The 25552-nt window shown below is 40.5% G+C and overlaps 1 protein-coding gene across 14 annotated transcripts in view; it reads right to left on the reverse strand.

Annotated features, from left to right (window-relative positions):
• LOC136768173 (NLR family CARD domain-containing protein 3) overlaps positions 1–25552 on the reverse strand; it is a 261771-nt gene that overhangs the window by 178141 nt on the left and 58078 nt on the right. For 8 of the 14 annotated variants that reach the window (XM_066722229.1, XM_066722225.1, XM_066722227.1 and 5 more), the window contains 4 exons: positions 23021–23194; positions 15505–15678; positions 9570–9743; positions 1773–1946 (listed from right to left, as the gene is read on the reverse strand). The exons of 2 other annotated variants lie outside the window; for them this stretch is intronic. In XM_066722229.1, coding sequence (XP_066578326.1) covers positions 1773–1946; positions 9570–9743; positions 15505–15678; positions 23021–23194 — 696 coding nt within the window. The remainder of the gene's footprint in view (positions 1–1772; positions 1947–9569; positions 9744–15504; positions 15679–23020; positions 23195–25552) is intronic. 4 more of the 14 variants (XM_066722228.1, XM_066722223.1, XM_066722226.1 and 1 more) reach the window with 3 other exon arrangements.

The following is a 25552-nucleotide window of genomic DNA, read 5'->3' on the forward strand; positions in this document are numbered from 1 at the left end:
CGGATCCGGCTCACTGATTGGCTCACTACAGCGCTGCTCATTATGCTACAGCTACACAAGTATCTAGCAAACCTGAAACATGTCAATTCCACGTATATGTATGTAATTCCTCTCTCCAATTAGAATAACAGTAACAGGTCATCTGTGGGAAATGTAGTGGAGTAAAAAGTACAGTATTTTGTTCATAAATGTAGTGGAGTAAAAGTAAAAGTAGCCACAAATAATAAATACTTAAGTACAAATACTCAAAAAACATACTTAAGTACAGGAATGAAGTATTTGTACTTCGTTACTTTACACCCCTGCTCTTATGACAGTAATAGCAGATCAAACAATACAAAAATGCATGAAGGAGATGGTTGACAAAAGATATTCACAAGTGAAGTAAATGCTAAATAGGCGCAACTTACTGAATGTAATGTTATTGACAACTAGTGGGTATGTATGGTACCACCTATTTCTTCTGTCTATCATTCAAAAAGTGATGTATTCTGGGAAACCAGCAGGAAAGAGAGAATTCTGCGGCTGATTCTGTGGCAAATTGCACGATCGCGTAATCTCAGATTTCTGAAATTATAACACTTGCAAGTAGAGACACTGTGCGGGAGCATCGTTTTCAAATTAATCAATCACATTTGCAATAACATGGCAGCTAATGGGGATCTGTATGAACACACTAAACCAACCCATGAGAAAGGGTGTTATATGGTGACACACTGTCGCTCTTCATGCTCCTCTTGCTCTTCACTGCTACTCCCTTCTCTGGGTTTCTGCACGTCATTAAAACTCATTACATTTCAAAGTATTTTCTTCAGGCCCTTAAAAGTCATTAAAATGAATGTGGTCATTAAAAGTCATAGTTTATAAGCTGCAATGTAAAAGTCTGTCTCTCTCTGTCATCTGCACTCTGACCACTGCTCTCTCATCAGCGCATAACCTGACACCTGCTTTATCAGCTGAGAGCGCCAGGGCTGAGAGGTCCTTTGGATTGGGTCAAAAATATCATCTCTAGGGATGATGACAGACAGTGACGTCCTTTCATTGGTCAACACCGCACGCCAGCAAAGACGCGATGTGAACAAACCGCACGTTTCTCTTCAGCACAATCTCCGCTACGCAGCAAAAAACGCACGTCTCTATCGTTTCACTATAAATTAAAACGTCGTAATTGATGTATACATATCTGACACAACAACTTTGTTACATAAATATCTATGTAAAAATGCATTATTAGAAGACGTATGGAAATGGCATAATAACAGCAGACCTGTCAACTCTCGTATTATTATCGTTGCTGACATTATCACAACTTTTTATTGTCACAGAAACATTGCTGTCTGACTCGTATGAGCACACGGCCGCAAACACACACACATTCAAGGCTCTTCTGTCTGCACAACTTCACCAGCAACATCTCTGCCTGGAGCAGAGCTTTCTGATTGGCCACACAGAGGACCTTCAGCTGCTTAACCTGCCTGTAAATAGGTCACTGACACAGTCTATTCCCTAACGTAGACACATACACACATACACACAGTAATCTGTTTCAATAGATAAATCCACAATTCAACCATCTCTTCCTTCCTGCCCTGTGTGGGGTGAGGAGGACACATTATACTCAGGGAATGAGAGATGAATAAGGGACAGCAGTTTGACAGAGACACAGTACAGGGAGAGATGGGGTTAGAGCAGTGAAGAGGAGGTGAGCTCAGAAACCACAGTCTCTCCTGTCAGTGACTGAATATTCACACAGTCACACAGCCTCTACTTACTGCAGTGTCTCTAGTTTACAGTTGGGATCCTCCAGTAGAGCGGAGAGCTCTGTCACTCCTGAGACCCCTGGTTGATTGTAGTTCAGATCCAGCTCTCTCAGAGTTGAGGGGTTTGAACGCAGAGCTGAGGCCAGGGCTGCACAGCCTCCCTCTGTGATCCCACACCATGACAGCCTGGAGAGGAAAGAGACACGTTGGTGATGTATTTGGTGACGATGCACACTTACTGACTGGCCCTTTAAGACGTGAGCTTTGAAGAGGAAGTAGGAACCGGAAGATTTCTTGTCTTCCTTTCATTCTGTAGGCAGGGTGTTCCAGGGGGGACAGGTCTTGTTAGCCCAAGCCACGGTTGTATTTCTGTTTTCATAGTTTTCTTATTTTATTAGTTATATAGATGATGGATTTCTTATAAACCGAACACATGAACCGGTGCAAATTGCGATCGATGACCCACACTGGATTTATCGATCTGATATCAGGGTTCCCACGAAAATCAGATTTCTATTTTCCATGACTTTTCTATGACTACATTGAATCATTTATTAGAGACACCTGATCCAATCCACCCACTTTAATAAAACATGCTCCCATCAACTAGTAAAGAGGACACAGATGTAAATGCAAAATTACACATAGTACTATCTGATCAATGTATATGTAGTATAAATGTCAATTACAGCAGAAAACAACATTAACAATCTGTATATTAATGATTTTAGCAGGAATTCTGAATTGCCTTGAATTTAAACTACGATCAATCAGTTAATTCGTAAAAACATACATTCAAACATTACGATATACAAATGGTCAGGTCAGTAGAGCCTACAGTAATCTTTTCCTGTAAGCTGCTAAAGAAGTGTTTTAGACAACTGCTTTGTTTTAAACTTGAAAGCTTTAGATTTTATTCTTTCTTTAAACCAATAAATTACCAGACTTTTGTGCTGAGGAGTGTGTATTTTACCGATTTGTACCCATTTTAAAGCACTATTATTTTCAGGTTCTTATGAGTAATTATTCTTATGAAACACTACTTCACAAGCTGGTTTGATACGACATTATCTTGTCAGCTACACATCACAGCTGTTCTGCAGTGCACAGCTCACACAGATGCTTGGAGGTCACGTGTTTAATATGGCGCTATATGATTGGCTCACACTCGGAGGTTGGTCAGCATTGTGGCGTTGAGGACAGTGCAAGCGGCACAAGAAACTCAGCACAAGTGAGCTTTGGGATAAACAGTGTATATTGGTAACTTCTGGAGAACTTGCTTGTGGTTTTGAAACAAAATGTAATTTGTTGAATAGGAAAATATGTATTGTTATTATTTACCTGATTTTAAATAAATATGCATATCATACATTTCATACTTAATTTAAATGCAACGGACACTTGATACAGTTTTTGCATTTCATGTAGGCAGGGGTTCTCAACACTGGTCCTGGTGAACAGGAGGTGCGTGAGATTAACTTTTACTATTAACTTAATTTCACATTAAATCATCATGCTGCCAGATCCTGACCAATTTACACGGATTTACGTCATTCTGCTCAGAATCTACACAAACACTGTGAATGTACTGGCTGAATGGTCAGACTCTGTTCAGAATGACACACATTTGTAGCACAAAAATGCAACCTATTATCTTGAGGATCTGTGCAGAGTGAGGAGAGTCTGTGTTGTGATCGCACCGAGTGCTGTGTGTTGCTATATGGGTATAGGAGTTGTGCTCAGTGTACATATGCACTTCACACAGACTCTCCAAGACTTGGAAATCCCTGTGTACATAATATCAGCACAGACCACTGTGTGCCATGAGGTTCATAATACCCACATGTATTACAGAGTACGTAATAAAAGGAAAACTTAAACAGGATTTAATACAATTTTATTCTGCACCATGAAACTGTTACTTTACACTCACCTAAAGGATTATTAGGAACACCTGTTCAATTTCTCATTAATGCAATTATCTAACCAACCAATCACATGGCAGTTGCTTCAATGCATTTAGGGGTGTGGTCCTGGTCAAGACAATCTCCTGAACTCCAAACTGAATGTCTGAATGGGAAAGAAAGGTGATTTAAGCAATTTTGAGCGTGGCATGGTTGTTGGTTCCAGACGGGCCGGTCTGAGTATTTCACAATCTGCTCAGTTACTGGGATTTTCACGCACAACCATTTCTAGGGTTTACAAAGAATGGTGTGAAAAGGGAAAAACATCCAGTATGCGGCAGTCCTGTGGGCGAAAATGCCTTGTTGATGCTAGAGGTCAGAGGAGAATGGGCCGACTGATTCAAACTGATAGAAGAGCAACTTTGACTGAAATAACCACTCGTTACAACCGAGGTATGCAGCAAAGCATTTGTGAAGCCACAACATGTACAACCTTGAGGCGGATGGGCTACAACAGCAGAAGACCCCACCAGGTACCACTCATCTCCACTACAAATAGGAAAAAGAGGCTACAATTTGCACAAGCTCACCAAAATTGGATAGTTGAAGACTGGAAAAATGTTGCCTGGTCTGATGAGTCTCGATTTCTGTTGAGACATTCAGATGGTAGAGTCAGAATTTGGCGTAAACAGAATGAGAACATGGATCCATCATGCCTTGTTACCACTGTGCAGGCTGGTGGTGGTGGTGTAATGGTGTGGGGGATGTTTTCTTGGCACACCTTAGGCCCCTTAGTGCCAATTGGGCATCGTTTAAATGCCACGGCCTACCTGAGCATTGTTTCTGACCATGTCCATCCCTTTATGACCACCATGTACCCATCCTCTGATGGCTACTTCCAGCAGGATAATGCACCATGTCACAAAGGTCGAATCATTTCAAATTGGTTTCTTGAACATGACAATGAGTTCACTGTACTAAACTGGCCCCCACAGTCACCAGATCTCAACCCAATAGAGCATCTTTGGGATGTGGTGGAACGGGAGCTTCGTGCCCTGGATGTGCATCCCACAAATCTCCATCAACTGCAAGATGCTATCCTATCAATATGGGCCAACATTTCTAAAGAATGCTTTCAGCACCTTGTTGAATCAATGCCACGTAGAATTAAGGCAGTTCTGAAGGCGAAAGGGGGTCAAACACAGTATTAGTATGGTGTTCCTAATAATCCTTTAGGTGAGTGTATATCAGAGTGAACATTATTTCTCACGTATGTTGTAAATGGGTTTCACTGTGTATATGTGTAGTGTAACCGGGTTGAAATTATATTTTTACTTTTACAGTTGAAATGTCACCAAATCCTGATGAACATTGTTTTCTATTAAATATGTGTTTTATTGCCAATAGTTATGCCTGTATGTTGTATTCAGACCATGGTGTAAATACCTGTACTGTCACTTTAAGAGGTCGCAAGCTTTGTGTTGTCATTCATGCGCCTCTCTCAGTTCGCGCCAGGCTAGCTGAGAGGAGGTCATGTATTATTTTGATCGTCAGTTTTAAACACTGATTTCGGTTTTTGGATGATGCAAACTTTGTTTTACGCAAGGATAAATGTTAGTTTTGAGGTTGTGAACAGGCTGTTAATGTGTCAATTGAGTATAAACCTTGTGAACAGACTTTTTGCAAGCTTTAAAGTAGACCTGTTTCCACGTGCTAGTCTACTGTATTATTATCTGCTAACAGGAACTTGAGATCTGTATGCTGTGTGGGGAGGACTGCATGTGACAGAGCCTTATGTATTTTTTTGTTGATTTGTACACAGCAACCAGCAGATGGTCGTGGTCCAGGTCTTTTCTTCATTCAGCACAAGAACACAACGCAAAATATACAAGGGTTAACGGACGTGCATCCAACTTAACATAGAACTGTTAAAGACAAGACTGAGCATCCGTTACAGTAGCAATTTCACAAGACTTCAAATATCTTGGTTATATTCCATGACTTTTCCATGACTTTCCATGACCGTGGGAACCCTGGTTTATTGTGGGTTTCAAGGTAAAGTGAGTTGCTGATGGACGTTTCATGGTTAATGGCAATGCGGATCACTTTTGTTTCCTATTATCATGATGCTCTATATTGTTGTGCACTGTTCTGTACTGCACATAACTTCATAAAACACTTCTATTCACGGCTTTGTAGCTTCATCGGTGACGTGAACAAACACTCGGTAAGATCATTAAAACAAAGTATTAAACAACAAGGCGCAAGACAATTCCTTGCGGGTAAACAGCAGCTCGTCTCCAGTGCAATAAACTGAAACCATGCAAACCCGAGAGGGAGAGGGGCATTTCATCTGTGACTCGAGCACATTGTATAGATTAAGCCCAAACACACACGTCAGGGATATGTATGCTCAATGTCATGTAAATATGATGGATATGAGTGTATATTGCGGGGGAGATTATGAAGAGAATGTCAGCGGGACTTTAACAGCGATGTTCTGTGTTTTCTATATTCCAAGCAGTGGAACTTAATGTCATAACTTTGTAAGGAATTCACATAGTTTAACAAATGCTATATCGTTATAAAGCAATAATCCAGCTCAATCAGATGAAGTAGTAATCTCACTCTTTTCTTTGTGTGTGGTGGAGGGTCACATCACTGTGACAGCTCGCCTACTGCCAGTTGCCATCCTAATGATGTTTGATAGCATTGTATTTAATTTAAATTTAATTTGAACATGTGCTATACTATTTTTGGTGTGGATGTTATTTTTCCTAAACTGTTTATTAGTTATTGCTGTTATTTCAATGTGCACAGTGCAAGATTTACATTTGTATTTATTACTGAATATATCTCTTCAACGTGTACAGTGTAAGTTAAAGTGCAATCAATGTTCTGTGATTGTGCACCATTTAAATGTTTGTGTGTATTTTAGTTTTACCAAAACATTTACTATCCGCCATAAAGATAAAGGGCAACACTTCAATGTTTTTCAGTGAGGTTCGGGGCCCCACAATGAAATCTCACCTATGACCCCCAAAAGGCCAGGGCCGGCCCTGTGTGTGTCTCAAACAATGCTAGGAGATACCTTATCCACAGCTTATCAGAAAAATATTATTTATATAATCATGTATTATATCCCATTTAACCAGTGTATTGGTGTAAATGCACATTAAAGTGTTTCTCTTATGTTTATAAATAAAAACTAGCATTTCAGCCCATAGTTCACAAATACATTATTGTAAAGGACGAGCACACAGAGCCTCAATGCATTTACCTGAGGGGAAGAGCAGGACGCCGGGCGGCAGCTGTTGAGCAGCAGACTAGAGACTGACTTCTGTTTGTGGGACTTTTCTACTCTGTCACCGATTGATCTAAGAACCCACTTCTGCCTATTGACCCGATCTGGAGGAAGACCACGACTACCAAAACGAGACCCTGACTGCCCTGTAACCAGGGAATAAAATTAACTTGTTTGGCCACTAGCCACTGTATCTGGTAGAAGGAAAAAAACTTACCAGCCACTTGGTATTTTTACCAGCTAAAGGCAAACATCACCAAAAATACATGAGGCTGTATTAATGTGTCATGAACATGTTAAAACATGACATTTATTCAGCTATTTAATCAAGCACAATAACAAAATCTAATCCCACACCTGTATAGACTCTTAGACAGGTGCATATGAGGGAAAAGCATCTGGACAGAAAAAACATGCTCCCACACTGTTTCTACTTGCAAGTGTTATAAGGTCTTTGACCAAAACATTGCATTCTATCGAATTATAACACTTGCAAGTAGAGACACTGTGCGGGAGCATCGTTTTCAAATTAGTCAATCACATATGCAATAACATGGCAGCTAATGGGGATCTGTATGAACACACTAAACCAACCCATGAGAAGGGGTGTTATATGGTGACACACTGTCGCTCTTCATGCTCCTCTTGCTCTTTCACTGCTACTCCCTTCTCTGGGTTTCTGCACGTCATTAAAACTCATTACATTTCAAAGTATTTTCTTCAGGCCCTTAAAAGTCATTAAAATGAATGTGGTCATTAAAAGTCATAGTTTATAAGCTGCAATGTAAAAGTCTGTCTCTCTCTGTCATCTGCACTCTGACCACTGCTCTCTCATCAGCGCATAACCTGACACCTGCTTTATCAGCTGAGAGCGCCAGGGCTGAGAGGTCCTTTGGATTGGGTCAAAAATATCATCTCTAGGGATGATGACAGACAGTGACGTCCTTTCATTGGTCAACACCGCACGCCAGCAAAGACGCGATGTGAACAAACCGCACGTTTCTCTTCAGCACAATCTCCGCTACGCAGCAAAAAACGCACGTCTCCATCGTTTCCCCATAAATTAATACGTCGTAATTGATCAATACTTATCTGACACAACAGCTTCGTTAAATAAATATCTATGTAAAAATGCATTATTAGAAGACGTATGGAAATGGCATAATAACAGCAGACCTGTCAACTCTCGTATTATTTTTGTTGCCGACATCACAACTTTGTATTGTCACATAAACATTAACTATAAAGGTTGTGACTATTTGTAAATAAAATAATATTTTGCCATTACATCTGTAACTGACCGACCTATATGTTTCTCTTTCTCAATTTTCATACATTTTCATTCAATTGCCAGTTGAGCAATGTGAGCTGCAATGAAAATGCCTTAACATTAGCGTCCTTGTGGCAATGCTTTCCGGTCACAACAGCGAAATACAAAATGGATAAGACCTCTCTATGTAGCTAATTGACACAATGTACTTGTGTAAACGAGTGTCTTTTCCTCTCCACACCTCACTCGCACTGCCGCTCTGTGTTCGGAAACAGAACCGTGCGTTCGAGTTCCAGCCAATACAGAATAAACAGCAATAGCTGCTGTGTGTGTATAATGTGTCTGTTGCTCCTCCTTCCTTTTCTGTCATTGCTAGTTTCACAGAAGGGTGTCTGGCTTTTAGGTGGGTTAACATCCCAGCTGTAGATCTGTGGTAGTTTCATTGCACTGCACATGTTGTACACGTATGTGCTTCTCTGTAAGGAAGCCATGGGGTGCGTTGTAGTGCAGATTTGCGCAGACATGCGCAGACCTGCTGAATTCCACCGATTGTGCGAATATGAACATTGTCAACGCAACTATTATAACTCAAGCACTTTTTGAAACAGATTGACCAATACATTATGAGAAATTAAAACAAGTTGAGTTCCCGTACACTTGTTGGCTGGTAAGATTGACAGATTTACCCGCCACTGGCTAAATCTACCCGCATTTGGCGGCTGTTCTTTTTATTCCCTACCTATAACCCTATAACTCTGACTTATTTAGCCATCATTTAAAATACACTCAAGCACAACGTTTTCAGTTCTTTGGGGAGAAAATAAAAAGCTCCTGGCACAAATGTAGTCACCCTGCTGCTGCTCTATTGCTCACCACGCTGTGTGTGACTGGGCTGTCTGACTGGTATGAGCACACGGCCGCAAACACACACACATTCAAGGCTCTTCTGTCTGCACAACTTCACCAGCAACATCTCTGCCTGGAGCAGAGCTTTCTGATTGGCCACACAGAGGACCTTCAGCTGCTTAACCTGCCTGTAAATAGGTCACTGACACTGTCTATTCCCTAACGTAGACACATACACACATACACACAGTAATCTGTTTCAATAGATAAATCCACAATTCAACCATCTCTTCCTTCCTGCCCTGTGTGGGGTGAGGAGGACACATTATACTCAGGGAATGAGAGATGAATAAGGGACAGCAGTTTGACAGAGACACAGTACAGGGAGAGACGGGGTTAGAGCAGTGAAGAGGAGGTGAGCTCAGAAACCACAGTCTCTCCTGTCAGTGACTGAATATTCACACAGTCACACAGCCTCTACTTACTGCAGTGTCTGTAGTTTACAGTTGGGATCCTCCAGTAGAGCGGAGAGCTCTGTCACTCCTGAGGCCCCTGGGCGATTGCAGTTCAGATCCAGCTCTCTCAGAGTTGAGGGGTTTGAACGCAGAGCTGAGGCCAGGGCTGCACAGCCTCCCTCTGTGATCCCACAGCCTGACAGCCTGGAGAGGAAAGGAGACACGTTGGTGATGTATTTGGTGACGTTGCACACTTACTGACTGGCCCTTTAAGACGTGAGCTTTGAAGAGGAAGTAGGAACCGGAAGATTTCTTGTCTTCCTTCCATTCTGTAGGCAGGGTGTTCCAGGGGGGACAGGTCTTGTTAGCCCAAGCCATGGTTGTATTTCTGTTTTCATAGTTTTCTTATTTTATTAGTTATGTAGATGATGGATTTCTTATAAACCGAACACATAAACCGATGCAAATTGCGATCGAGGAGCCACACTGGATTTATCGATCTGCTATCAGGGTTCCCACGAAAATCAGATTTTTATTTTCCATGACTTTTCCATGACTACATTTATTCGTTTATTAGAGACACCTGATCCAATCCACCCACTTTAATAAAACATGCTCCCATCAACTAGTAAAGAGGACACAGATGTAAATGCAAAATTACACATAGTACTATCTGATCAATGTATATGTAGTATAAATGTTAATTACAGCAGAAAACAACATTAACAATCTGTATATTAGTGATTTTAGCAGTAATTGTGAATTGCCTTGAATATAAACTACGATCAATCAGTTAATTAATAAAAACATACATTCAAACATTACAATATACAAATGGTCAGGTCAGTAGGGCCTACAGTAATCCTTTCCTGTAAGCTGCTAAAGAAGTGTTTTAGACGACTGCTTTGTTTTAAACTTGAAAGCTTTAGATTTTATTCTTTCTTTTTTTAAAAAAAAGAAATCATTTTCACCAATAAATTACCAGACTTTTGTACTGAGGAGTGTGGATTTTACCGATTTGTACCCATTTTAAAGCACTATTATTTTCAGGTTCTTATGAGTAATTATTTCTTATGAAACACTACTTCACAAGCTGGTTTGATATGACGACATTATCTTGTCAGCTACACATCACAGCTGTTCTGCAGTGCACAGCTCACACAGATGCTTGGAGGTCACGTGTTTAATATGGCGCTATATGATTGGCTCACACTCGGAGGTTGGTCAGCATTGTGGCGTTGAGGACAGTGCAAGCGGCACAAGAAACTCAGCACAAGTGAGCTTTGGGATAAACAGTGTATATTGGTGACTTCTGTAGAACTTGCTTGTGGTTTTGAAACTAAATGTAATTTGTTGAATAGGAAAATATGTATTGTTATTATTTACATGATTTTAAATAAATATGCATATCATACATTTCATACTTAATTTAAATGCAACGGACACTTGATACAGTTTGAGCATTTCATGTAGGCAGGGGTTCTCAACACTGGTCCTGGTGAACAGGAGGTGCGTGAGATTAACTTTTACTATTAACTTAATTTCACATTAAATCATCATGCTGCCAAATCCTGACCAATTTACACGGATTTACGTTATTCTGCTCAGAATCTACACAAACACTGTGAATGTACTGGCTGAATGGTCAGACTCTGTTCAGAATGACACACATTTGTAGCACAAAAATGCAACCTATTATCTTGAGGATCTGTGCAGAGTGAGGAGAGTCTGTGTTGTGATCGCACCGAGTGCTGTGTGTTGCTATATGGGTATAGGAGTTGTGCTCAGTGTACATATGCACTTCACACAGACCCTCCAAGACTTGGAAATCCCTGTGTACATAATATCAGCACAGACCACTGTGTGCCATGAGGTTCATAATACCCACATGTAATACAGAATACGTAATAAAAGGAAAACTTAAACAGGATTTAATACAATTTTATTCTGCACCATGAAACTGTTACTTTATATCAGAGTGAACATTATTTCTCACGTATGTTGTAAATGGGTTTCACTGTGTATATGTGTAGCAATTTCACAAGACTTGAAATATCTTGGTTATATTCCATGACTTTTCCATGACTTTCCATGACCGTGGGAACCCTGGTTTATTGTGGGTTTCAAAGTAAAGTGAGTTGCTGATGGACGTTTCATGGTTAATGGCAATGCGGATCACTTTTGTTTCCTATTATCATGATGCTCTATATTGTTGTGCACTGTTCTGTACTGCACATAACTTCATAAAACACTTCTATTCACGGCTTTGTAGCTTCATCGGTGACGTGAACAAACACTCGGTAAGATCATTAAAACAAAGTATTAAACAACAAGGCGCAAGACAATTCCTTGCGGGTAAACAGCAGCTCGTCTCCAGTGCAATAAACTGAAACCATGCAAACCCCGAGAGGGAGAGGGGCATTTCATCTGTGACTCGAGCACATTGTATAGATTAAGCCCAAACACACACGTCAGGGATATGTATGCTCAATGTCATGTAAATATGATGGATATGAGTGTATATTGCGGGGGAGATTATGAAGAGAATGTCAGCGGGACTTTAACAGCGATGTTCTGTGTTTTCTATATTCCAAGCAGTGGAACTTAATGTCATAACTTTGTAAGGAATTCACATAGTTTAACAAATGCTATATCGTTATAAAGCAATAATCCAGCTCAATCAGATGAAGTAGTAATCTCACTCTTTTCTTTGTGTGTGGTGGAGGGTCACATCACTGTGACAGCTCGCCTACTGCCAGTTGCCATCCTAATGATGTTTGATAGCATTGTATTTAATTTAAATTTAATTTGAAAATGCACTATAGTATTTTTGGTGTGGATGTTATTTTTCCTAGACTGTTTATTAGTTATTGCTGTTATTTCAATGTGCACAGTGTAAAATTTACATTTGTATTTATTACTGAATATATCTCTTCAATGTGTACATGTATGTTAAAGTGCAATCAATGTTCTGTGATTGTGCACCATTTAAATGCTTGTGTGTATTTTAGTTTTACCTAAACATTTACTATCCGCCATAAAGATAAAGGGCAACACTTCAATGTTTTTCAGTGAGGTTCGGGGCCCCACAATGAAATCTCACCTATGACCCCCAAAAGGCCAGGGCCGGCCCTGTGTGTGTCTCAAACAATGCTAGGAGATACCTTATCCACAGCTTATCAGAAAAATATTATTTATATAATCATGTATTATTTCCCATTTTACCAGTGTATTGGTGTAAATGCACATTAAAGTGTTTCTCTTATGTTTATAAATAAAAACTAGCATTTCAGCCCATAGTTCACAAATACATTATTGTAAAGGACGAGCACACAGAGCCTCAATGCATTTACCTGAGGGGAAGAGCAGGACGCCGGGCAGCAGCTGTTGAGCAGCAGACTAGTGACTGACTTCTGTTTGTGGGACTTTTCTACTCTGTCACCGATTGATCAAAGAACCCACTTCTGCCTATTGACCCGATCTGGAGGAAGACCACGACTACCAAAACGAGACCCTGACTGCCCTGTAACCAGGGAATAAAATTAACTTGTTTGGCCACTAGCCACTGTATCTGGTAGAAGGAAAAAACTTACCAGCCACTTGGTATTTTTACTAGCTAAAAGCAAACATCACCAAAAATACATGAGGCTGTATTGATGTGTCGTGAACATGTTAAAACATGACATTTATTCAGCTATTTAATCAATCACAATAACAAAATCTAATCCCACACCTGTATAGACTCTTAGACAGGTGCATATGAGGGAAAAGCATCTGGACAGAAAAAACATGCTCCCACACTGTTTCTACTTGCAAGTGTTATAAGGTCTTTGACCAAAACATTGCATTCTATCGAATTATAACACTTGCAAGTAGAGACACTGTGCGGGAGCATCGTATTCAAATTAATCAATCACATATGCAATAACATGGCAGCTAATGGGGATCTGTATCAACACACTAAACCAACCCATGAGAAGGGGTGTTATATGGTGACACTGTCGCTCTTCATGCTCCTCTTGCTCTTTCACTGCTACTCCCTTCTCTGGGTTTCTGCACCTCATTAAAACTCATTACATTTCAAAGTATTTTCTTCAGACCCTTAAAAGTCATTAACATGAATGTGGTCATTAAAAGTCATAGTTTATAAGCTGCAATGTAAAAGTCTGTCTCTCTCTGTCATCTGCACTCTGACCACTGCTCTCTCATCAGCGCATAACCTGACACCTGCTTTATCAGCTGAGAGCGCCAGGGCTGAGAGGTCCTTTGGATTGGGTCAAAAATATCATCTCTAGGGATGATGACAGACAGTGACGTCCTTTCATTGGTCAACACCGCACGCCAGCAAAGACGCGATGTGAACAAACCGCACGTTTCTCTTCAGCACAATCTTCGCTACACAGCAAAAAACGCACGTCTCTATCGTTTCCCCATAAATTAATACGTCGTAATTGATGAATACTTATCTGACACAACAACTTTGTTAAATAAATATCTATGTAAAAATGCATTATTAGAAGACGTATGGAAATGGCATAATAACAGCAGACCTGTCAACTCTCGTATTATTATTGTTGCCGACATCACAACTTTGTATTGCCACATAAACATTAACTATAAAGGTTGTGACAATTTGTAAATAAAATAATATTTTGCCATTACATCTGTAACTGACCGACCAATATGTTTCTCTTTCTCAATTTTCATACATTTTCATTCAATTGCCAGTTTAGCAATGTGATCTGCAATGAAAATGCCTTAACATTAGCGTCCTTGTGGCAATGCTTTCCGGTCACAACAGCGAAATACAAAATGGATAAGACCTCTCTATCTAGCTAATTGACACAATGTACTTGTGTAAACGAGTGTCTTTTCCTCTCCACACCTCACTCGCACTGCCGCTCTGTGTTCGGAAACAGAACCGTGCGTTCGAGTTCCAGCCAATACAGAATAAACAGCAATAGCTGCTGTGTGTGTATAATGTGTCTGTTGCTCCTCCTTCCTTTTCTGTCATTGCTAGTTTCACAGAAGGGTGTCTGGCTTTTAGGTGGGTTAACATCCCAGCTGTAGATCTGTGGTAGTTTCATTGCACTGCACATGTTGTACACGTATGTGCTTCTCTGTAAGGAAGCCATGGGGTGCGTTGTAGTGCAGATTTGCGCAGACATGCGCAGACCTGCTGAATTCCACCGATTGTGCGAATATGAACATTGTCAACGCAACTATTATAACTCAAGCAATTTTTGAAACAGATTGACCAATACATTATGAGAAATTAAAACAAGTTGAGTTCCCGTACACTTGTTGGCTGGTAAGATTGACAGATTTACCCGCCACTGGCTAAATCTACCCGCATTTGGCGGCTGTTCTTTTTATTCCCTACCTATAACCCTATAACTCTGACTTATTTAGCCATTATTTAAAATACACTCAAGCACAACGTTTTCAGTTCTTTGGGGAGAAAATAAAATGTAGTCACAAATGTAGTCACCCTGCTGCTGCTCTATTGCTCACCACGCTGTGTGTGACTGGGCTGTCTGACTGGTATGAGCACACGGCCGCAAACACACACACATTCAAGGCTCTTCTGTCTGCACAACTTCACCAGCAACATCTCTGCCTGGAGCAGAGCTTTCTGATTGGCCACACAGAGGACCTTCAGCTGCTTAATCCTGCCTGTAAATAGGTCACTGACACTGTCTATTCCCTAATGTAGACACATACACACAGTAATCTGTTTCAATAGATAAATCCACAATTCAACCATCTCTTCCTTCCTGCCCTGTGTGGGGTGAGGAGGACACATTATACTCAGGGAATGAGAGATGAATAAGGGACAGCAGTTTGACAGAGACACAGTACAGGGAGAGACGGGGTTAGAGCAGTGAAGAGGAGGTGAGCTCAGAAACCACAGTCTCTCCTGTCAGTGACTGAATATTCACACAGTCACACAGCCTCTACTTACCGCAGTGTCTCTAGTTTACAGTTGGGATCCTCCAGTCCAGCACAGAGCTCTGTCACTCCTGAGACCCCTGGGCGATTGTGGCTCAGATCCAGCGCTCTCAGAGTTGAGGGGTGTGAACGCAGAGCTGAGGCCAGGGCTGCACAGCCTCCCTCTGTGATCCCACACCATGACAGCCTGGAGAGGAAAGGAGACACGTTGGTGATGTATTTGGTGACGTTGCACACTTACTGACTGGCCCTTTAAGACGTGAGCTTTGAAGAGGAAGTAGGAACCGGAAGATTTCTTGTCTTCCTTTCATTCTGTAGGCAGGGTGTTCCAGGGGGGACAGGTCTTGTTAGCCCAAGCCACGGTTGTATTTCTGTTTTCATAGTTTTCTTATTTTATTAGTTATGTAGATGATGGATTTCTTATAAACCGAACACATGAACCGATGCAAATTGCGATCGAGGAGCCACACTGGATTTATCGATCTGCTATCAGGGTTCCCACGAAAATCAGATTTCTATTTTCCATGACTTTTCTATGACTACATTTATTCATTTATTAGAGACACCTGATCCAATCCACCCACTTTAATAAAACATGCTCCCATCAACTAGTAAAGAGGACACAGATGTAAATGCAAAATTACACATAGTACTATCTGATCAATGTATTTGTAGTATAAATGTTAATTACAGCAGAAAACAACATTAACAATCTGTATATTAATGATTTTAGCAGTAATTGTGAATTGCCTTGAATATAAACTACGATCAATCAGTTAATTAATAAAAACATACATTCAAACATTACAATATACAAATGGTCAGGTCAGTAGGGCCTACAGTAATCCTTTCCTGTAAGCTGCTAAAGAAGTGTTTTAGACGACTGCTTTGATTTAAACTTGAAAGCTTTAGATTTTATTCTTTCTTTTTTTTTAAAAAATAAATAATTTTCACCAATAAATTACCAGACTTTTGTACTGAGGAGTGTGGATTTTACCGATTTGTACCCATTTTAAAGCACTATTATTTTCAGGTTCTTATGAGTAATTATTTCTTATGAAACACTACTTCACAAGCTGGTTTGATACGACATTATCTTGTCAGCTACACATCGCAGCTGTTCTGCAGTGCACAGCTCACACAGATGCTTGGAGGTCACGTGTTTAATATGGCGCTATATGATTGGCTCACACTCGGAGGATGGTCAGCATTGTGGCGTTGAGGACAGTGCAAGCGGCACAAGAAACTCAGCACAAGTGAGCTTTGGGATAAACAGTGTATATTGGTGACTTCTGTAGAACTTGCTTGTGGTTTTGAAACTAAATGTAATTTGTTGAATAGGAAAATATGTATTGTTATTATTTACATGATTTTAAATAAATATGCATATCATACATTTCATACTTAATTTAAATGCAACGGACACTTGATACAGTTTTTGCATTTCATGTAGGCAGGGGTTCTCAACACTGGTCCTGGTGAACAGGAGGTGCGTGAGATTAACTTTTACTATTAACTTAATTTCACATTAAATCATCATGCTGCCAGATCCTGACCAATTTACACGGATTTACGTCATTCTGCTCAGAATCTACACAAACACTGTGAATGTACTGGCTGAATGGTCAGACTCTGTTCAGAATGACACACATTTGTAGCACAAAAATGCAACCTATTATCTTGAGGATCTGTGCAGAGTGAGGAGAGTCAGTGTTGTGATCGCACCGAGTGCTGTGTGTTGCTATATGGGTATAGGAGTTGAGCTCAGTGTATACAGTGGGGGAAAAAAGTATTTGATCCCCTGCTGATTTTGTACGTTTGCCCACTGACAAAGAAATGATCAGTCTATAATTTTAATGGTAGGGGTATTTTAACAGTGAGAGACAGAATAACAACAAAAAAATCCAGAAAAATGCATTTAAAAAAAGTTATACATTGATTTGCATGTTAATGAGGGAAATAAGTATTTGACCCCTTCAACTTAGTACTTGGTGGCAAAACCCTTGTTGGCAATCACAGAGGTCAGACGTTTCTTGTAGTTGGCCACCAGGTTTGCACACATCTCAGGAGGGATTTTCTCCCACTCCTCTTTGCAGATCCTCTCCAAGTCATTAAGGTTTCGAGGCTGACGTTTGGCAACTCGAACCTTCAGCTCCCTCCATGGGATCTATGGGATTAAGGTCTGGAGGCTGGCTAGGCCACTCCAGGACCTTAATGTGCTTCTTCTTGAGCCACTCCTTTGTTGCCTTGGCTGTGTGTTTTGGGTCATTGTCATGCTGGAATACCCATCCACGACCCATTTTCAATGCCCTGGCTGAGGGAAGGAGGTTCTCACCCAAGATTTGATGGTACATGGCCCCATCCATCGTCCCTTTGATGCGGTGCAGTTGTCCTGTCCCCTTAGCAGAAAAACACCCCCAAAGCATAATGTTTCCACCTCCATGTTTGACGGTGGGGATGGTGTTCTTGGGGTCATTCCTCCTCCTCCAAACACGGCAAGTTGAGTTGATGCCAAAGAGCTCGATTTTGGTCTCATCTGACCACAACACTTTCACCTAGTTCTCCTCTGAATCATTCAGATGTTGGCAAACTTTAGACGGGCCTGTACATGTGCTTTCTTGAACAGGGGGGCCTTGCGGGCGCTGCAGGATTTCAGTGCTTCACGGCGTAGTGTGTTACCAATTGTTTTCTTGGTGACTATGGTCCCAGCTGCCTTGAGATCATTAACAAGATCCTCCCATGTAGTTCTGGGCTGATTCCTCACTGTTCTCATGATCATTGAAACTCCACGAGGTGAGATCTTGCATGGAGCCCCAGACCGAGGGAGACTGACAGTTATTTTGTGTTTCTTCCATTTGCGAATAATCACACCAGCTGTTGCCACCTTCTCACCAAGCTGTTTGGCGATGGTCTTGTAGCCCATTCCAGCCTTGTGTAGGTCTACAATCTTGACCCTGACATCCTTGGACAGCTCTTTGGTCTTGGCCATGGTGGAGAGTTTGGAATCTGATTGATTGATTGCTTCTGTGGACAGGTGTCTTTCATACAGGTAACGAGCTGAGATTAGGAGCACTCCCTTTAACAGAGTCTCAGCTCGTTACCTGCATAAAAGACACCTGGGAGCCAGAAATCTTGTTGATTGATAGGGGATCAAATACTTATTTCCCTCATTAACATGCAAATCAATGTATAACTTTTTTGAAATGCGTTTTTCTGGATTTTTTTGCTGTTATTCTGTATCTCAGTGTTAAAATACACCTACCATTAAAATTATAGACTGATAATTTCTTTGTCAGTGGGCAAACGTACAAAATCAGCAGGGGATCAAATACTTTTTTCCCTCACTGTATATGCACTTCACACAGACGCTCCAAGACTTGGAAATCCCTGTGTACATAATATCAGCACAGACCACTGTGTGCCATGACGTTCAGAATACCCACATGTATTACAGAGTACGTAATAAAAGGAAAACTTAAACAGGATTTAATACAATTTTATTCTGCACCATGAAACTGTTACTTTATATCAGAGTGAACATTATTTCTCACGTATGTTGTAAATGGGTTTCACTGTGTATATGTGTAACAATTTCACAAGACTTGAAATGTTTTGGTTATATTCCATGACTTTTCCATGACTTTCCATGACCGTGGGAACCCTGGTCTATTGTGGGTTTCAAAGTAAAGTGAGTTGCTGATGGACGTTTCATGGTTAATGGCAATGCGGATCACTTTTGTTTCCTATTATCATGATGCTCTATATTGTGGTGCACTGTTCTGTACTGCACATAACTTCATAAAACACTTCTATTCACGGCTTTGTAGCTTCATCGGTGACGTGAACAAACACTCGGTAAGATCATTAAAACAAAGTATTAAACAACAAGGCGCAAGACAATTCCTTGCGGGTAAACAGCAGCTCGTCTCTAGTGCAATAAACTGAAACCATGCAAACCTGACAGGGAGAGGGGCATTTCATCTGTGACTCGAGCACATTGTATAGATTAAGCCCAAACACACACGTCAGGGATATGTATGCTCAATGTCATGTAAATATGATGGATATGAGTGTATATTGCGGGGGAGATTATGAAGAGAATGTCAGCGGGACTTTAACAGCGATGTTCTGTGTTTTCTATATTCCAAGCAGTGGAACTTAATGTCATAACTTTGTAAGGAATTCACATAGTTTAACAAATGCTATATCGTTATAAAGCAATAATCCAGCTCAATCAGATGAAGTAGTAATCTCACTCTTTTCTATGTGTGTGGTGGAGGGTCACATCACTGTGACAGCTCGCCTACTGCCAGTTGCCATCCAAATGATGTATGATAGCATTGTATTTAATTTTAATTTAATTTGAAAATGCACTATAGTATTTTTGGTGTGGATGTTATTTTTCCTAAACTGTTTATTAGTTATTGCTGTTATTTCAATGTGCACAGTGTAAAATGTACATTTGTATTTATTACTGAATATATCTCTTCAACGTGTACAGTGTATGTTAAAGTGCAATCAATGTTCTGTGATTGTGCACCATTTAAATGCTTGTATGTATTTTAGTTTTACCTAAACATTTACTATCCGCCATAAAGATGGGCAACACTTCAATGTTTTTCAGTGAGGTTCGGGGCCCCTCAATGAAATCTCACCTATGGCCCTCAAAAGGCCAGGGCCGGCCCTGTGTGTGTCTCAAACAATGCTAGGAGATACCTTATCCACAGCTTATCAGAAAAATATTATTTATATAATCATGTATTATTTCCCATTTTACCAGTGTATTGGTGTAAATGCACATTAAAGTGTTTCTCTTATGTTTATAAATAAAAACTAGCATTTCAGCCCATAGTTCACAAATACATTATTGTAAAGGACGAGCACACAGAGCCTCAATGCATTTACCTGAGGGGAAGAGCAGGACGCCGGGCGGCAGCTGTTGAGCAGCAGACTAGTGACTGACTTCTGTTTGTGGGACTTTTCTACTCTGTCACCGATTGATCTAAGAACCCACTTCTGCCTATTGACCCGATCTGGAGGAAGACCACGACTACCAAACGAGACCATGACTGCCCTGTAACCAGGGAATAAAATTAACTTGTTTGGCCACTAGCCACTGTATCTGGTAGAAGGAAAAAACTTACCAGCCACTTGGTATTTTTACTAGCTAAAGGCAAACATCACCAAAAATACATGAGGCTGTATTAATGTGTCGTGAACATGTTAAAACATGACATTTATTCAGCTATTTAATCAATCACAATAACAAAATCTAATCCCACACCTGTATAGACTCTTAGACAGGTGCATATGAGGGAAAAGCATCTGGACAGAAAAAACATGCTCCCACACTGTTTCTACTTGCAAGTGTTATAAGGTCTTTGACCAAAACATTGCATTCTATTGAATTATAACACTTGCAAGTAGAGACACTGTGCGGGAGCATCGTTTTCAAATTAGTCAATCACATATGCAATAACATGGCAGCTAATGGGGATCTGTATGAACACACTAAACCAACCCATGAGAAGGGGTGTTATATGGTGACACACTGTCGCTCTTCATGCTCCTCTTGCTCTTTCACTGCTACTCCCTTCTCTGGGTTTCTGCACCTCATTAAAACTCATTACATTTCAAAGTATTTTCTTCAGGCCCTTAAAAGTCATTAACATGAATGTGGTCATTAAAATTCATAGTTTATAAGCTGCAATATAAAAGTCTGTCTCTCTCTGTCATCTGCACTCTGACCACTGCTCTCTCATCAGCGCATAACCTGACACCTGCTTTATCAGCTGAGAGCGCCAGGGCTGAGAGGTCCTTTGGATTGGGTCAAAAATATCATCTCTAGGGATGATGACAGACAGTGACGTCCTTTCATTGGTCAACACCGCACGCCAGCAAAGACGCGATGTGAACAAACCGCACGTTTCTCTTCAGCACAATCTCCGCTACGCAGCAAAAAACGCACGTCTCCATCGTTTCCCCATAAATTAATACGTCGTAATTGATTAATACTTATCTGACACAACAACTTTGTTAAATAAATATCTATGTAAAAATGCATTATTAGAAGACGTATGGAAATGGCATAATAACAGCAGACCTGTCAACTCTCGTATTATTATTGTTGCCGACATCACAACTTTGTATTGTCACAAAAACATTAACTATAAAGGTTGTGACTATTTGTAAATAAAATAATATTTTGACATTACATCTGTAACTGACCGACCTATATGTTTCTCTTTCTCATTTTTCATACATTTTCATTCAATTGCCAGTTGAGCAATGTGAGCTGCAATGAAAATGCCTTAACATTAGCGTCCTTGTGGCAATGCTTTCCGGTCACAACAGCGAAATACAAAATGGATAAGACCTCTCTATGTAGCTAATTGACACAATGTACTTGTGTAAACGAGTGTCTTTTCCTCTCCACACCTCACTCGCACTGCCGCTCTGTGTTCGGAAACAGAACCGTGCGTTCGAGTTCCAGCCAATACAGAATAAACAGCAATAGCTGCTGTGTGTGTATAATGTGTCTGTTGCTCCTCCTTCCTTTTCTGTCATTGCTAGTTTCACAGAAGGGTGTTTGGCTTTTAGGTGGGTTAACATCCCAGCTGTAGATCTGTGGTAGTTTCATTGCACTGCACATGTTGTACACGTATGTACTTCTCTGTAAGGAAGCCATGGGGTGCGTTGTAGTGCAGATTTCAACAGACATGCGCAGACCTGCTGAATTCCACCGATTGTGCGAATATGAACATTGTCAACGCAACTATTATAACTCAAGCACTTTTTGAAACAGATTGACCAATACATTATGAGAAATTAAAACAAGTTGAGTTCCCGTACACTTGTTGGCTGGTAAGATTGACAGATTTACCCGCCACTGGCTAAATCTACCCGCATTTGGCGGCTGTTCTTTTTATTCCCTACCTATAACCCTATAACTCTGACTTATTTAGCCATTATTTAAAATACACTCAAGCACAACGTTTTCAGTTCTTTGGGGAGAAAATAAAAAGCTCCTGGCACAAATGTAGTCACCCTGCTGCTGCTCTATTGCTCACCACGCTGTGTGTGACTGGGCTGTCTGACTCGTATGAGCACACGGCCGCAAACACACACACATTCAAGGCTCTTCTGTCTGCACAACTTCACCAGCAACATCTCTGCCTGGAGCAGAGCTTTCTGATTGGACACACACAGGACCTTCAGCTGCTTAATCCTGCCTGTAAATAGATCACTGACACTGTCGATTCCCTAACGTAGACACATACACACATACACACAGTAATCTGTTTCAATAGATAAATCCACAATTCAACCATCTCTTCCTTCCTGCCCTGTGTGGGGTGAGGAGGACACATTATACTCAGGGAATGAGAGATGAATAAGGGACAGCAGTTTGACAGAGACACAGTACAGGGAGAGACGGGGTTAGAGCAGTGAAGAGGAGGTGAGCTCAGAAACCACAGTCTCTCCTGTCAGTGACTGAATATTCACACAGTCACACAGCCTCTACTTACCACAGTTTCTCTAGTTTACAGTTGGGATCCTTCAGTCCAGCACAGAGCTCTGTCACTCCTGAGGCCCCTGGGTGATTGTGGCTCAGATCCAGCTCTCTCAGAGTTGAGGGGTTTGAACGCAGAGCTGAGGCCAGGGCTGCACAGCCTCCCTCTGTGATCCCACAGTATGACAGCCTGGAGAGGAAAGGAGACACGTTGGTGATATATTTGGTGACGTTGCACACTTACTGACTGGCCCTTTAAGACGTGAGCTTTGAAGAGGAAGTAGGAACCGGAAGATTTCTTGTCTTCCTTTCATTCTGTAGGCAGGGTGTTCCAGGGGGGACAGGTCTTGTTAGCCCAAGCCACGGTTGTATATCTGTTTTCATAGTTTTCTTATTTTATTAGTTATGTAGATGATGGATTTCTTATAAACCGAACACATGAACCGATGCAAATTGCGATCGAGGACCCACACTGGATTTATCGATCTGCTATAAGGGTTCCCACGAAAATCAGATTTTTATTTTCCATGACTTTTCCATGACTACATTTATTCGTTTATTAGAGACACCTGATCCAATCCACTCACTTTAATAAAACATGCTCCCATCAACTAGTAAAGAGGACACAGATGTAAATGCAAAATTACACATAGTACTATCTGATCAATGTATATGTAGTATAAATGTTAATTACAGCAGAAAACAACATTAACAATCTGTATATTAATGATTTTAGCAGTAATTCAGAATTGCCTTGAATATAAACTACGATCAATCAGTTAATTAGTAAAAACATACATTCAAACATTACGATATACAAATGGTCAGGTCAGTAGGGCCTACAGTAATCCTTTCCTGTAAGCTGCTAAAGAAGTGTTTTAGACGACTGCTTTGTTTTAAACTTGAAAGCTTTAGATCTTATTCTTTCTTTTTTTTTTTTTTAAAGAAATAATTTTCACCAATAAATTACCAGACTTTTGTGCTGAGGAGTGTGGATTTTACCGATTTGTACCCATTTTAAAGCACTATTATTTTCAGGTTCTTATGAGTAATTATTTCTTATGAAACACTACATCACAAGCTGGTTTGATATGACGACATTATCTTGTCAGCTACACATCACAGCTGTTCTGCAGTGCACAGCTCACACAGATGCTTGGAGGTCACGTGTTTAATATGGCGCTATATGATTGGCTCACACTCGGAGGTTGGTCAACATTGTGGCGTTGAGGACAGTGCAAGCGGCACAAGAAACTCAGCACAAGTGAGCTTTGGGATAAACAGTGTATATTGGTGACTTCTGTAGAACTTGCTTGTGGTTTTGAAACGAAATGTAATTTGTTGAATAGGAAAATGTGTATTGTTATTATTTACATGATTTTAAATAAATATGCATATCATACATTTCATACTTAATTTAAATGCAACGGACACTTGATACAGTTTTTGCATTTCATGTAGGCAGGGGTTCTCAACACTGGTCCTGGTGAACAGGAGGTGCGTGAGATTAACTTTTACTATTAACTTAATTTCACATTAAATCATCATGCTGCCAGATCCTGACCAATTTACACGGATTTACGTCATTCTGCTCAGAATCTACACAAACACTGTGAATGTACTGGCTGAATGGTCAGACTCTGTTCAGAATGACACACATTTGTAGCACAAAAATGCAACCTATTATCTTGAGGATCTGTGCAGAGTGAGGAGAGTCTGTGTTGTGATCGCACCGAGTGCTGTGTGTTGCTATATGGGTATAGGAGTTGTGCTCAGTGTACATATGCACTTCACACAGACTCTCCAAGACTTGGAAATCCCTGTGTACATAATATCAGCACAGACCACTGTGTGCCATGAGGTTCATAATACCCACATGTATTACAGAGTACGTAATAAAAGGAAAATTTAAACAGGATATAATACAATTTTATTCTGCACCATGAAACTGTTACTTTGTATCAGAGTGAACATAATTTTTCACGTATGTTTAAATGGGTTTCACTGTGTATATGTGTAGCAATTTCACAAGACTTGAAATGTTTTGGTCATTTTCAATGACTCTTCCATGACTTTCCATGACCGTGGGAACCCTGGTTTATTGTGGGTTTCAAAGTAAAGTGAGTTGCTGATGGACGTTTCATGGTTAATGGCAATGCGGATCACTTTTGTTTCCTATTATCATGATGCTCAATATTGTTGTGCACTGTTCTGTACTGCACATAACTTCATAAAACATTTCTATTCACGGCTTTGTAGCTTCATCGGTGACGTGAACAAACACTCGGTAAGATCATTAAAACAAAGTATTAAACAACAAGGCGCAAGACAATTCCTTGCGGGTAAACAGCAGCTCGTCTCCAGTGCAATAAACTGAAACCATGCAAACCCGAGAGGGAGAGGGGCATTTCATCTGTGACTCGAGCACATTGTATAGATTAAGCCCAAACACACACGTCAGGGATATGTATGCTCAATGTCATGTAAATATGATGGATATGAGTGTATATTGCGGGGGAGATTATGAAGAGAATGTCAGCGGGACTTT

Source organism: Amia ocellicauda, chromosome 14 (assembly GCF_036373705.1).
Source record: "Amia ocellicauda isolate fAmiCal2 chromosome 14, fAmiCal2.hap1, whole genome shotgun sequence".
In the NCBI taxonomy this organism is placed as follows: Eukaryota; Metazoa; Chordata; class Actinopteri; order Amiiformes; family Amiidae; genus Amia; species Amia ocellicauda.